The sequence below is a fragment of the Ctenopharyngodon idella genome, chromosome 10 (genome assembly GCF_019924925.1).
Source record: "Ctenopharyngodon idella isolate HZGC_01 chromosome 10, HZGC01, whole genome shotgun sequence".
In the NCBI taxonomy this organism is placed as follows: domain Eukaryota; kingdom Metazoa; phylum Chordata; class Actinopteri; order Cypriniformes; family Xenocyprididae; genus Ctenopharyngodon; species Ctenopharyngodon idella.
In genome coordinates, this window is record NC_067229.1 from 45,778,427 (window position 1) to 45,794,401 (window position 15,975).

General features: G+C 35.6%; 2 protein-coding genes across 4 annotated transcripts; one reads left to right on the forward strand and one right to left on the reverse strand.

Moving 5' to 3' along the window:
- On the reverse strand, window positions 1-5,012 carry tuba7l (tubulin, alpha 7 like). The gene is made up of 6 exons (XM_051908139.1): window positions 4,647-5,012; window positions 4,237-4,459; window positions 3,134-3,282; window positions 2,900-3,052; window positions 1,526-2,053; window positions 1-347 (listed from the first exon to the last, which is right to left on the reverse strand). The coding sequence occupies exons 1-6, from the start codon at window positions 4,647-4,649 to the stop codon at window positions 54-56; spliced, it is 1,350 nt and encodes a 449-aa protein (XP_051764099.1). The 5' UTR covers window positions 4,650-5,012; the 3' UTR covers window positions 1-53.
- A 407-nt stretch (window positions 5,013-5,419) lies between these two features.
- sec14l7 (SEC14-like lipid binding 7) lies at window positions 5,420-14,533 on the forward strand. Of its 3 annotated transcripts, none has more exons than XM_051908141.1 (12): window positions 5,420-5,575; window positions 6,342-6,417; window positions 7,304-7,347; window positions 8,727-8,789; window positions 8,878-9,066; window positions 10,304-10,426; window positions 11,306-11,366; window positions 11,465-11,548; window positions 11,673-11,779; window positions 12,550-12,689; window positions 13,751-13,920; window positions 14,048-14,533. In XM_051908141.1, the coding sequence occupies exons 1-12, from the start codon at window positions 5,522-5,524 to the stop codon at window positions 14,152-14,154; spliced, it is 1,218 nt and encodes a 405-aa protein (XP_051764101.1). In that variant the 5' UTR covers window positions 5,420-5,521; the 3' UTR covers window positions 14,155-14,533. The 3 variants fall into 3 exon arrangements, with proteins under 3 accessions (XP_051764101.1, XP_051764102.1, XP_051764103.1); XM_051908142.1 differs by having other exon boundaries at window positions 5,422-5,575; window positions 10,331-10,426; XM_051908143.1 differs by lacking the exons at window positions 5,420-5,575; window positions 6,342-6,417 and adding an exon at window positions 6,572-6,843 and having other exon boundaries at window positions 7,308-7,347.
- Window positions 14,534-15,975: the final 1,442 nt, after the last annotated feature.

Genomic DNA, 15,975 nt, shown 5'->3' on the forward strand with positions numbered 1-15,975 from the left:
TCAAATGTCAACATTTATTGCTATATTCAGAACATTTAAGAGTAAAATCACATTTATTCCTCTCCCTCCTCGCCTTCACCGTCGGGAGTGTCGACTCCCACCTCTTCATAATCTTTCTCGAGAGCGGCTAAATCTTCACGGGCCTCCGCAAACTCGCCCTCCTCCATACCTTCTCCAACGTACCAGTGCACGAAGGCTCTCTTCGCATACATTAGATCAAACTTGTGATCCAGACGGGCCCAGGCCTCGGCGATGGCTGTGGTGTTGCTCAACATACAGACTGCCCTTTGAACTTTGGCCAGATCACCTCCTGGAACTACAGTTGGCGGCTGGTAGTTGATACCGACCTGATTGTAGTAAAAAGAAAAGCAGTTTAAGGAACACATTTTTCCACACCTAACAACATCATGCAAATGTTTACAATATTTACATTAGTTTAAAAGTTTAGGGTCTGTAAGATTTTTAAAATGTTTTTGAAAGAAGTCTCTTCTGCTCACCAAGGCTGCATCTATTTGATCAAAAATGCAGTAAAAACTGTAATATTGTGAAATATTATTACAATTTAAAAGAACTGTTTTCTGTTTGAATATATCTTAAAATGTAATTTATTCCTGTGATCAAAGCTGAATTTTCAGCATCATTACTCCAGTCTTCAGTCACATGATCCTTCAGAAATCATTCTAATATGCTGATTTGCTGCTCAAGAAATATTTCTGATTATCACCAATGTTGAAAACAGTTGTGCTGATTAATATTTTTGTAGAAACCATAATACACTTTTTTTTTACACTTTGATGAATGGAAAGTTTATAAGAACAGCATTTAACATTATAATTATCTTTACTGTCATTTTTGATAAATTTAATCATTTGCTGAATAAAAGTATTAATTTCTTTCAAAACAAAATTCTACTGATCCCAAATTTAAATGGTAGTTTATATTGCGTCACATATACAGCACATACTAGGTAGTCTTTGTTTATTGGTAAAACTGATTTTCCTGATTTTAATTGTCTAGTTAAGGCCTGGGTCTAGTTAAACCATGTTGCAGCTCCATAAGTCACCAGCTACTGGCAGGTAAATGTTTTATTTATTTACATTTATTTGTTTGACATACTGTACCTAATAAACTGCTGTCTATCGTACTTTTATCAGACAATTCTATGGAAGCCCTGTGTATGGATAGCTGAATTTTACACAAATGATTCAGTTGTTGCACTTGTAATATTTACCCATATTGCTATCTGAAGAGCGTTAATTTTGTTTTCAGAGTACAATTCAATGTAGAATAAAGGCCAATTCACACTGTACCGACAGATGCCGACCAATGTGGGCAATCACCAGATTACAGTATATCATTTCTCAGACTTTCCACAATCCAACAAACGCCTTCAGTCGCTGAAAACAAGCGCCGACCGATGTCGAAGGGTAATGCACTGATTTGGCAAAACCCAAAGAAGTGTCTGTTGCTGTTGACCGGCGTCTGTCGGTGCAGTGTGAATTGCCCTTAAAAGACACAGACTGACCTTGAACCCTGTGGGACACCAGTCAACAAACTGAATGGTCCTCTTGGTCTTTATGCTTCCAATGGCAGCATTGACATCCTTTGGAACCACATCTCCACGGTACAGCATACAGCAAGCCATGTACTTCCCGTGCCGGGGGTCACACTTCACCATCTGATTGGCCGGCTCAAAGCAAGCGTTGGTGATTTCCACGACGGACAGCTGCTCGTGGTACGCCTTCTCGGCGGAGATCACCGGGGCGTATGTGACCAGAGGAAAGTGGATGCGAGGGTACGGCACCAGGTTGGTTTGGAACTCTGTCAGGTCGACATTGAGAGCTCCGTCGAACCGCAGGGAAGCAGTGATCGATGACACGATCTGGCCGATGAGGCGGTTGAGGTTGGTGTATGTGGGGCGCTCTATGTCCAGGTTACGGCGGCAGATATCATAGATGGCCTCGTTGTCCACCATGAAAGCGCAGTCTGAGTGCTCGAGGGTGGTGTGTGTGGTCAGAATGGAATTGTAGGGCTCTACCACTGCGGTGGAAACCTCAAGAAAAATCGCACAGAAAACAATTAGTTGTACTTGTAATGTTTTGAGTGTCTTGCACCTTAAAGGGATAGTTTACCCAAAAATGAAAATTATCCCATGATTTACTCACCCTCAAGCCATCCTAGGTGTATATGACTATCTTCTTTCAGACGAATCGGAGATATATTTAAAAATATCCTTAGTCCTCCAAGGTTTATAACAGTTGTGAATGGTACCCCAAATTCAGAAGACAAAAAAAAATGCATCCATCCATTAAAAAAAAAAAAAATGAATCCATACGACTCCAGGAGGTTAATAAAGGCCTTCTGAAGTGAATCAATGCTGTCACAAAACTTTATAAAGTAAAATAACAAGCTGGAGTAGTATGGATTCATTTTTTTAATGGATGGATGCATTTTATTTTATTTTTGTCTTCTGAATTTGGGTTACCATTCACATCCATTATAAACCTTGGAGGACTAAGGATATTTTTAAATATATCTCCGATTGTGTTCGCCTGAAAGAAGATAGTCATATATACCTAGGATGGCTTAAGGGTGAGTATATCATGGAATAATTTTCATTTTTGGGTGAACTATCCCTTTAAACATTGTGATGTATGCTGGACTTCTCCAATCATTTCTACTTAAACCCGCCCCATTCTTACAACTGCAAGCTTGCATTCAGATCTGCTGATGTACTGAGCCAAGTAGCCACCAAACATTTTTTCTTTTTCAATAATCCATTTCACTCATATGTACGTCGTATGTTCGTATGTACGTCACAATATATAAGAAAAGATCTGACGCTACTACAGTTTCATTGTGACTTTAAAGTGAAGGGAACTAAATTACAATATGGTACCTGAGGCGCAGGGTAAACAGCAAACTCAAGCTTGGCTTTCTTGCCATAGTCAACGGACAACCTCTCCATCAGCAGTGAAGCAAAACCCGATCCAGTTCCACCGCCAAAGCTGTGGAAGATGAGGAATCCTTGTAGTCCAGTGCACTGATCACACTAAAAACAAAGGCACAAGCTATTAATTCATAAAAAGTAATTGCGACAAAAGCAGTATCACTAAATAGAAAAATGTCTTACCAGTTTGCGAACGCGGTCAAGTACCAGGTCTACGATTTCCTTGCCAATGGTGTAATGGCCTCTTGCGTAATTGTTTGCAGCGTCCTCCTTCCCAGTTATCAGCTGCTCTGGGTGAAACAGCTGTCTGTATGTTCCAGTTCGAACCTCATCTGAATGGGAAAAAAGACTTTGATTCGGATCGCGTGTCAAATCGCCAAACTGCTGAAATCACGTGACTTTGGCACACCGAACCGCTGATTCTACACAAAAGATTCATAACGCTCCGAAGCTTCATGAAGCAGTGTTTTGAAATCGGCCATCACTATATAAGTCGTTATTTCGTTTTTTTTGGCACACCAAAAACTATTCTCGTCGCTTTATAATATTAATATTGTACCACTGTTCTCACATGAACTGATTTAAATATGTTTTTAGTACATTAATGGATCTTGAGAGAGGAAATGTCATTGCTGGCTATGTAGGCCTCACTGAGCCATCGGATTTCAACAAAAATATCTTAATTTGTGTTCCGAAGATTAACGAAGGTCTTACGGGTGTGGAAAGGCATGAGGGTGAGCAATAAATGACATTATTTTCATTTTTGGGTGAACTAACCCTTTAATGCATATTACTGGTCCTTTAAATTGTGTGTATATTTATATATACATATATATAGTCACCATGCAATCAAAATGGACAGTTTTTAATTGAGTAATGTTGTTTGTTATAAATGACTTATGCATGAACATTATTATTTTTTGAAAATTCATGTGCCCTTGTAATCTTTAATCAAAATAACTTTAAATGACAAAACACATAAAATTTGCTAAAAATTAAACTCAAATTCAAATAAAAACTAATTCAAAATAATTGACAGGTCCTACAATTGACAGGTTTTTGGAGGGAAGGGGTGAAAAAAAACACTTTCTGTAACCACGTTTCAAAATACCATTACTTTTTACTACAGTAAACTTTGGTAACTTGATATTAGCCACCACAAAAAAAAATCAAACTATTTTTACCCTATTTAATTATGATTTACAGTAGGTACACTAACTGTAGTATGGTATTTTGACATTTTTGTAAAGGTCTATAAAGGTAGTGTAGTGTAAATGCATCCTGACCAACGACGGTGGGTTCGAGGTCCACAAACACGGCTCTGGGAACATGTTTCCCGGCGCCGGTCTCGCTGAAGAAGGTGTTGAAGGATTCATCTCCGCCTGAGGTGGTCTGGTCGCTGGGCATGTGCCCGTCCGCCTGTATGCCGTGCTCGAGACAGTACAGCTCCCAGCAAGCGTTACCGATCTGAACTCCCGCCTGGCCCACATGAATGGAGATACACTCGCGCTGAAGGAAAACATTCAATCAAATTAATTACAATTAGCAACGTCACAAAGTGTCTAATTTTTGCATACTCGTTTAATTTTACCATTAAGCATCAAATTATAATGTGAAGATTACAAATCTGAAAAGAAGAATGACCGTTAGTCGGCTAACGGCTTTCATTTTTTTGAATACCGACAAATTTACTTACCATTTTACAGGAATATTTTAAAGAGGTTTAATGTAAATACGATGTAGATACGAAAAGCCTTCGTATATAGTTATATATATATAGTAGAAAGAAAATTGATAATTTCAGTTTATATTTTCTTCAGATTTGGATGCACAGAAATCTCAACGTCTGCCGATGCCGATATTGTTTTTTGAAATTAATTCGCTAGCTTTTATATGTCAGTGAACTCTGGCCCCGCCCACCTTCTCAGTTATTGGTTTACTTCTGAAATTAATTGTAATATAAATGTCAATCACTTGTTGGAAGATTATTATTGGCCCACACCTCAAATATTTAAATATAAGCGTAAAATAATGGGAATGTACGTTATGATACAGCGTTTTAAATCTAAATATTAGCTTAAACGGATTGTGATTTCTGTGTATTTGTTTTTCTGTTTTCTCAGTCTTGCTTAGTTATCGTGTAATTCTGAAAAGACTACACACACGGACCCTGTTTTACTGCCAAATAAATATCTAAATAAATAATGAAATAGTCTGTAGCATTAACACAGAAAATAAGTGTATTTGATTCTCTTTGAGGTGATATGTAATTAAATAATTATTCGAAAGGGGAACTTTAAATGTTCTGTTTGAACTGTTGAATCGACTTCTGGTGAAGACTTTAAACTTAAAATTTCATCTGACAGAGGAGGGCTGTAGTGCATTATTGCAGAACAATATTAAGGATTTGTTTACATGGATTGTCTCAGAATGACGCTGCATCTTTCATTCATTACCTTAGCGACGCGTGCTGTATCTTTTCTCCAGCACGCGCGCCTCGCGTGACCTGGTATAAATATCAGGTGCACGAGCTCGAGAACTCAATGCGCGAGTGTGTGTGATGCTGACAATATGAGCGGACGAGTAGGAGACCTCAGTCCCAAACAAACCGAGGCTTTAGCACAGGCAAGTAAAGGCACAAAATCTGTTTGTTTTAACATTTTCATTCCTTAATTTCAAGATATTTTCACTTAGTATTTTGAGTGTCAGTCATATAGTTTAAAATAGGCTACACTAACTTTTAGGCCTACATCATGTCATTTTTAATAGCCTTTAATATATGATATACAGTACCGTTCAAAAGGTTGGGGTTAGTAAGATTTTTTTTTAAAGAAATTAATCATTTTATACAGCAAGGATGCATTAAATTGATTGAATTAAAGTGACAGTAAGACATTTATATTATTACAAAAGATTTATGTCAAATAAACGTTCTTTTTAACTTTTTTTATTCACTAAATAATCCTGACAATGTGTCACAGTTTCCACAAAAATAAACTTTTTCAACATTGATTATAGTCAGAAATGTTTCTTGAGCAGCAAATCAGAATGATTTCTGAAGGATCATGTGACACTGAAGGCTGGAGTAATGATGCTAAAAAAAATTCAGCTTTGATCACAGGAATAAATTACATTTTAAGGTGCATTATTACAATATTATAATAATATTACAACATTTTTTGATTGTAATGACATTTCAACGGTTTGTGATTTCATAAACACATACCTTGGTGAGATTTCTTTCAAAAACATTAAAAATCTTACCAACCCCAAACTTTTGAATGGTAGTGTATCGTTATATTAAAATTTAATGTAGCTTACAAAACTAATCTTCAGAGTTTAACTCTGTCAAAGAAATGTTGCTATATTTAAATGCCATTTGTTTGGTCAGTTTCGGGAGAAAATATCAGATGTGTTGGATCAACTGTCTAATCAAACTGACCATTACCTTCTCCGTTGGCTCAGAGGTGAGGACGGATTTTTTTTTAGCAAGATTTAATAACACAAACATCAGAGTAGTTGGCAAACAACATGTACTTCTCTGGGAGTTTGATTTCAGGTGAACTTTTATTTTGAATATAGTGGAGACCTGCTTTTAACTGACTTATCTCTGACTGCGTGGTCATATCGGATGACCTTATGACCTCATGAACCTGTGTGTTGATTAACAGAATGCCAGATCTACAATAATCATCAGGAAACACTTGTGATTATATAGAGGACAATATATGCAAGTACTCTTCCATGAAAAAAACACAAGAGTTATTTCTGAGATTTATTTATTTTTTCCTTACCGATTGCTTTATCTTAACCAGTTTTATCTAGAAATCAATATTTTCTGTTGAGATAGAACATCCCAAAACCATCTGCTGACTTTACTTTTTGAGAGGCAAGTCCAAGGTGACATTCTTGTGAATGTAATGTATGTGTCAATATTTATCTCTCTTCACTTGTGATTTTTGACCGTTGCAGAATTATTTGCTCTCACCCTTTGCACTACATTATTGTATAATATTCTACAGTCCTCGTATGCATTTAGTCCTTAATTGTGATTTATCTAGGAAAGAGCAAGATAGTAGTCTGGCATGTACTTTATTTATTTAACCACCATAGACATTGAGGGGGGATGAATTGAAAATGAATTAAATGCATATATACGTGATTGTGACGAGACAAGAAACGTTTTATATATTAGGCATGTGTGCAAATTTTAATGCAAATATTATTTGCAAATTGTTCAAAATGATTATTTCCCAACAAGAATTAGACCTAGAATTTCCTTCACTGCTCTCTTTATGCTTTATAATAAAAATGTTCAAGACATTTTAAAGTTTGGTCATATCTTGTTTGCAGCTAGAAGCTTCAATGTCCCAAAGGCCGAGGCAATGATTAGAAAGGTAATATCACAGCTTACATTAACTTACAGCCACTTTAAACACCTGGGTCTGAATTACAGAAACATCTTAAAGGGTTAGTTCAGCCAAAAATGAAAATAATGTCATTTATTACTCACCCTCATGTCGTTCCACACCCTTAAGACCTTCGTTTATCTTCGGAACACAAATTAAGATATTTTTGATGAAATCCGATGGCTCAGTGCATTGCCAGCAATGATATTTCCTCTCTCAAGATCCATAAAGGTACTAAAGACATATTTAAATCAGTTCATGTGAGTACAATGGTTCTACCTTAATATTATATACTTTTTGTGCGCCAAAAAAACAAAATAACAACTTTTCAACAATATCTAGTGATGGGCGATTTCAAAACACTGCTTCATTAAGCTTCGAAGCTTTACGAATCAAATCAGTGCAGGGTTGCCAGGTTTTCACAACAAAACCCGCCCAATTTCTCCTCAAAATTAGCCCAAAATTAGCCCAGTCGCATTTCAGGGGGGTCCCACGGTAAAAAAAACGCGTTCCTGGGGGTAAAATTCGCGTTTTTGGTGGGGCTCCCCTGGTAAACTTTGCATTCCAGGTGCTAAATATTGGCGATTTGATACGTGATCCGAATCACTGATTCAACACAAAAGATTTGTAACGCTCCGATTTTGAAATCGGCCATCACTAGATATTGTTAAAAAGTCGTTATTTCGTTTTTTTGGCATACAAAAAGTATTCCCATCGCTTTATAATATTACGGTAGAACCACTGTACTCACATGAACTGATTTAAATATGTTTTTAGTACCTTTATGGATCTTGAGAGAGGAAATGTCATTGCTGGCTATGCAGGCTTCACTGAGACATTGGATTTCATCTGAAATATCTTAATTTGTGTTCTAAAGATGAACAAAGGTCTTATGGGTGTGAAACGACATGAGGTAATTATTTTCATTTTTGGGTGAACTAACCCTTTAACTCATAATCTGTCTGTTTAGTTACATCTGTAATTTTACTTAGAATATCATTCAAAAGTTTGAATTAAAAAAAAAGAAATTAGTACATTTATTTAGCAATGATGCATTAAATTGGCCAAAAGTGTCAATAAAGACATTTATAATGTTACAAAAGATTCATATTTCCAATAAATGCTGTTCTGTTCTTTTCAACATTGATAATAATGAAAAATGCAGCAAATCAGTATATTGCAATGATCCCTGAAGGATCATGTGACACTGAAGACTGATGCTAAATATAGATATTTTTTACAGTATAAGATAGGAAGCTTCTGTAATACAGCCCCTGGAGGCCTCATTAAAGAAACAAAATTAAACCCCACAGAATTACATAAAGTTTTTCTCATTTGGCTTACACAAATCACTATATCTATTCCAGCATGTGGAGTTTCGCAAGCATATGAAAGTAGACACAATAATTGATGACTGGAGGCCGCCTGAGGTATATCAGTACAGTACAACTAAAATATTTACCATAAGCTCAGAATGAAAAATGCCCTTCTAACACACATAAATTGTTCTCTGTCCAGGTCATTGAGCGCTATGTGGCAGGTGGAATGTGTGGCTATGATCGTGAAGGAAGTCCAATCTGGTATGATATCATCGGCCCTCTTGATCCGAAAGGCCTTTTACTGTCGGCTAGCAAACAAGACTGCCTTAGGACCAAAGTCAGAGACGCCGAGCTTCTACGACAAGAGTGTGAGAAGCAGTCTAAAAAGGTACCTTCTGTCAAATAAAGACCAAATGACTGAGAATGTATACCAAACTGGAAAAAAAAAAAAAAAAAAAAAAAGATTTCTTACTTATATTTTTTTCTGGTTTACCAGTACAAATACCTAAACATTCTTAAATCATTTACTTGAGAAGCAATATGACTTATTTAATAAAAAAAAAAAATGCATCAAAATTAAGTGAGTTTGCTTAAATCAGGACAAAAATATCTGTCAATGGGGTCAGAAAAATAAACTTAATTCTAAGGGAAAATAAGATTATTTTTCTATGTGAGCTTGTTTCCGCCACTGAATAAAAAATAAAAAAGATAATTGCGACTTTTATCTCATAAATCTGACTTTTTTTCTCACAATTGTGAAAAAATAAAGTCAGAATCACGAGTAATAAACTCAGAATTGCGGGATATAAACTCGCAATTCTGACTTTTTTTCTCGCAATTGTGAGTTTATATCTCGCAATTCTGACTTCTTTACTAAGAAATGTGAGATATAAACTCCCAGTTGCATGTTATAATGTCAGAATTGCTTGTTATAAACTCATAATTGCAAGAAATATAGTCAGAATTGCAAGATATAAACTCACAATTGCGAGAAATAAAGTCAGAATTGCAGATATAAAGTTGCAATTGCGAGAAATAAAGTCAGAATTGCGAGAAATAAAGTCAGAATTGCAGATATAAATTTACAATTGTGAGAAATAAAGTCAGAATTGTGAGAAATAAAGTCAGAATTGCAGATATAAACTTACAATTGTGAGAAATAAAGTCAGAATTGCAAGATATAAACTCACAATTGCGAGAAAAAAAGTCAGAATTGCGATTATATCATGCAATTCTGACTTTATAACATGAAATTGCGAGTTTATATCATGAAAAAAAGTCAGAATTGCGAGATAAAAAGTCACAATTTCCTTTTTTATTTTTTATTCAGTGGCAGAAACAGGCTTCCATATTTTTCTTACCCCACTGGCAGATTTTTTTTCTTGTTTCAAGCATACATTTTAATACATTTTTCAGAAAGCAAGACTTAATATCTATCATTTTGCTTCACTAGTAAATCTGTCTTGATTTAAGACTGTTTAGATATTTATACTGAAAAAGAAGACAAAAAAATCTGAGTAAGAAAATCAGTGCAAAAACTGTGACTATTTTATAATGTCAGATATTTTATTATCTGAACCTTCACATTAATTTGCTGCAGTGTTGCTGTTCATAATTGTTTACAGTTGTTTTGGGGTGATTTTATTCATCAGCTTGGCAAACACATTGAATCAATCACCATCATTTATGACTGTGAAGGGCTTGGCATGAAACATCTCTGGAAGCCTGTTGTTGAGATGTACGGTGAGGTAGGAACATGATGCTTTCAGTAGAGCTTGGTCATTTTGAAGCCCAATAATTAGACACAAACTTATAACATTGCTATATATAATTGCTTGTTTATCACTGTGGCTTAGAGGTTAGTGCACATGCTTTGAAACATAAGGCGCATCCCAATTCGTGTACTTATGCACTATGCACTTATACACATTTGGGACACAACTAAAGAGCTTTGGTGCGTGTACACTTGAATCCATCTTTTGTTATTTCTTTGGTCTAATAAAGTGGCAAAAAGGCAAATAAATAAATTAATCATTTGTTACAGATGCCTCACATTCTCATTTTCATGTGACAAATTAAATAATGGATCTTCTCTTACTTAAAGTCCCCCTGTATCAATAATTTTATCCCTTAAAACTCATCTTTGATCAACAAAATGACATATTTAAACATTTTTTGAAAATATTTAAAAATATTAAACATATTAAAAAAATTCTTTGTGCCTTAAAATAGCTTGAATGTAACTTTACACCATTGCTTCATTTAGTATATGCAGTTCTATGAATATGCAAATTAGACCCACCTCCACTCGCTCACACCAGTTCAGAGATCCACTCGTTGATGATCACATGCTGACGTGATTGGTTTCAAGGTAGTTTGTGACGTCACAGACACCAGCGATTTCAAACCACGTTTTTGAGTGTTGACTTGTGATTTTGCACATGGTTTGTCTTAAAGCATATTAAAAACACCACAAAGACATATAAACAACATTAAAAACTTGATTTTCACCACGGGGACTTTAAGATCCATCTTAACATGTTAATAATCTGTTTCCACACTTGTTGTCAAGCTAAAACGGTCATATTGTGTTATTTTTGCCTTTTCTTGCAATTTCCTCATTGCAGATTCTGACTATGTATGAAGAAAACTATCCCGAGAGCCTAAAAAAGGTGCTTTTAATCAAAGGTGAGTCATTGTTGCACCAGTAAAATCACACCACTGTGATGCTGTTTAATAATAAACCATTTTGAAATCTTTTAATGCTTTAATTCTTCTTTCTACAGCCCCTAAACTCTTCCCTATTGCATACAACTTGGTCAAACACTTCTTGCGTGAGGAAACAAGGCAGAAGATTGCTGTGCTGGGTTGTAAGTTGTCTAACTAAATTTGTTAAGGCAGACATCATGATTACGATTGACTGCGGTGTGTTACTTATCCTGTATGAATGACACCTCATGAATGGCAATTTCTCTTTGGATCTGCTCCTCACAGCCAACTGGAAAGAGGTGTTGAGGAACTATGTGGATGCAGATCAGTTACCTGCGGTTTATGGAGGCTCTATGACTGATCCAGATGGAAACCCTCTCTGTAAGACCATGGTGAGATTCACATACACTATTGTTTGAAAGAAATGAATAGGGTACAACGGGGCTAAAGGTGCACCGGGGTATAAGGCGCCTTTGATTTTATTTACCTCTAAACCACTAGATGGCACAAAAACTTTCCAAAACATCCGCTTTTCAAAAAAGGTGCCCCTGCTGTTGGGAGAAAGGCACAATAATTATCATGATAATAATTAGCTGGCTGACTTTTCCATTTGTTGACATGACATGGTTAGATTTAGATGGTAAATATCATATATTAAGTTGGGTGTCCACCTTAGAGATAATCAACATTTATAATAAAACCATCATATTTAAAAAATATGATATTAATCATAATATAATTTAATGTTACTGCTGTAAATCTATATTAAATCTTTACTTTTTAAAATAATTTTGTTTCTGTATTTTTTAAATATATTTTTATATTAACATTTTAATGACAGTATATTTATTGAACAAAAATAAATTCTTTTATTTATCAAGTTAAACAGAAAATAGTACAAACTTTGGTATGTGATTGTTTTGAACAAGTAAAATATATTAATATATTAATATAAAATATATTAAAATAGCAAACAGTTATTCTAAATTGTATTAATATTTCACAATATTACTGTTTTTACTGTATTTTTGAATAATTAAATGCAGCCTTTTGAGCACAAGAGATATTTTTCAAAAACATTAAAAATCTTAATGACTCAAAACTTTTGAATGGTAGTGTGTACAGAATACCAATATTTAGTTGTCTTGACTCTTCCTCCCAGTTACGTTATGGTGGTGTAGTGCCAAAGTCCTACTACATACGGGACTCTATCAAAGTGCAGTATGACCAGTGCGTCACAATTAGCCGTGGCTCTTCGTACCAGCTAGATTATGAGGTGCTCTTTCCAAACTGCTTGCTACGGTAAGTACCATTTTTCAGTGCTAATAGCAGATTTGCAAAATACACTCTAAAAAATAAACATTCTTTATCGGCATCTATTGTTCCACGAAGAACCTTTAAAGGTACAATATGTAATTTTTTTTTGTTCAAAATTATCAAAATTTAAATCCAAAATGTGTTTTGTCTTCCCATGATTCACTATTGTAAGCCTATTTATAACTGTTTATATTTTAGACCTGACAGGATGGTTTTCACAGTAAATTGCGTACATACGTCACTCACCCATCTCGTCATATCCGTAAATAGAGAAAAGTTTCTCCAGCTACTTTGAAGCATATATGGTGTGAGAGTAGCATAGGTTAGTTGTCACAACAAGCGAGAAAGGTTGACATGAAGCCACTAAATCTCGAACCTCTGGGGAATCTGCTGGCAAAAAGAGAGTGCGACAGAGCTAGTAATAAACATTGGTTTGGCTTTTCAGAGATGGCGAGAACTAAGGGATTTGAAATATTGCAAAAGCAACGCAGAGATGGCGTTTTTATTACTCAACAGTGAGTAAGGTATTTTATTGAACAGATGAATTGCCATATGTAGCTCTAAAAGAGTTCATTATAAAGCATCATCTATTGTGAAGGGTCGTATTCATCCATAGTCACGTAGAGCCGAGGCACAAAGAAAGCAATGTTCTTCCTCAAAATGCATGCAGTTTTGTTTTTTAACCACAAGAGGGCCACAATTTAGTGCACCTTCAACATCCATGGAACCTTTGCATTCTCCAAAATGTTCTTTATTGTGGAAAAAGGTTCTCTAGATTTTTAAAATGTTCTGCACAGAATGCAAATGTTCCATGTGTCGCTTTTGCAACATTTCAAAAATGGTTCTTTTAAGAGCTGTTCACTGAAAAGGTTCTATAGGGAAACTTAAAATGCTTCTTTTGTGAAAACACTCTTTATTTTTAAGAGTGTAGCATGCAATATACTCCATATAGAGTATGCTACTATTCCATTCTGACCATAGCCAGTCCTTCTTTTGTGATTAAAGTAGTATAATACAAATAGTCATCATTGTTTTTCTCAATCTAGATGGCAGTTTGCAAGCGAAGGGTCTGATATCGGTTTTGGACTTTACCTGAAGACTAAAGGGAATGAGACAAAGAAAGTGGAAGCCATGCAGGAAATACTGCCTACCGAACGTTACAATTCCCATCTAGTTCCAGAGGATGGATCCTACACCTGTGAAGAACCAGGCATCTGTATGTTTGTTTTGAATTTTCCATTTTAGTTTTTGGTGGTTTTATGAGCATGATAACAAAAGCATAAATTTTCTGAAGAGTCACAGGTTCATTATTTATGCTGACAACAATCTTTTTCTCTCTATAGATGTGGTCCGATTTGACAACACTTACAGTGTGATCCATTCAAAGAAGGTCAGCTTCACCGTGGACGTGCTTCTACCTGAGGGACACACATCAGGAAAACAGGCATAAAGCCTGACTGGAATCAGACTTTAAGTCATATATCCAGCATATATTCACAGTTTTTAGATAATTATGCAAGATAATTATTGTTATAGATAATTATGAAAAGCGATTGTACGCAGACAGTTCCTAAAAGATGTTGTATGAATATGAATATGTATTATAATTATGGCCAAATGAGATTATCTCTCAATGAATATGTCACTGAATGGAATTGAATCACAGCAATTATCATAAAATTGAAATCATGTTAACACATTTAATATTTAAATCCTACTATTATAGGAAGATTATAGTAATCCTTGTAAAATTTAGGTATAGCAATCGAGCATATTTTGAATGTGTACATAATTATGCACTAATCTGAGAATAAAACACATGATGTTGATGAGTTGATGTTTATTTGTAACACTAGAGGACGCACGTGCATCACATTCTACCCAGATTAAGCTGGATGACATAGTGATGGTCAATAGACACACTGGCACTGATTCACAAATGACAAATACATGTACATTATGGCAGACCACTGCTGTTGATTAATTTACTTTTTATTTCTGTAATACAAAACAATATTATATATATATATATATATAATATATTTTATTATAGAATTTATATATAATTATTATAATATATATAATAGTATTTATATATAATCATGTTATTTATTGTAGCTATTTCGTAGTGATTATATACAGGTGCTGGTCATATAATTAGAATATCATCAAAAAGTCTATTTATTTCACTAATTCCATTCAAAAAGTGAAACTTGTATATTATATTCATTCATTACACACAGAATTATATATTTCAAATGTTTATTTCTTTTAATTTTGATGATTATAACTGACAACTAAGGAAAATCCCAAATTCAGTATCTCAGAAAATTAGAATATTGTGAAAAGGTTCAATATTGAAGACACCTGGTGCTACACTCTAATCAGCTAATTAACTCAAAACACCTGCAAAGGCCTTTAAATGGTCTCTCAGTCTAGTTCTGTAGGCTACACAATCATGGGGAAGACTGCTGACTTGACAGTTGTCCAAAAGATGACCATTGACACCTTGCACAAGGAGGGCAAGACACAAAAGGTCATTGCAAAAGAGGCTGGCTGTTCACAGAGCTCTGTGTCCAAGCACATTAATAGAGAGGCGAAGGGAAGAAAAAGATGTGGTAGAAAAAAAGTGTACAAGCAATAGGGATAACTGCACCCTGGAGAGGATTGTGAAAAAAAACCCATTCAAAAATGTGGGGGAGATTCACAAAGAGTGGCCTGCAGCTGGAGTCAGTGCTTCAAGAACCACTACGCACAGACGTATGCAAGACATCGCATTCCTTCTGTCAAGCCACTCTTGAACAACAGACAGTGTCAGAAGCGTCTCGCCTGGGCTAAAGACAAAAAGGACTGGACTGCTGCTGAGTGGTCCAAAGTTATGTTCTCTGATGAAAGTAAATTTTGCATTTCCTTTGGAAATCAGGGTCCCAGAGTCTGGAGGAAGAGAGGAGAGGCACACAATCCACGTTGCTTGAAGTCCAGTGTAAAGTTTCCACAGTCAGTGATGGTTTGGGGTGCCATGTCATCTGCTGGTGTTGGTCCACTGTGTTTTCTGAGGTCCAAGGTCAACGCAGCCGTATACCAGGAAGTTTTAGAGCACTTCATGCTTCCTGCTGCTGACCAACTTTATGGAGATGCAGATTTCATTTTCCAACAGGACTTGGCACCTGCACACAATGCCAAAGCTACCAGTACCTGATTTAAGGACCATGGTATCCCTGTTCTTAATTGGCCAGCAAACTCGCCTGACCTTAACCCCATAGAAAATCTA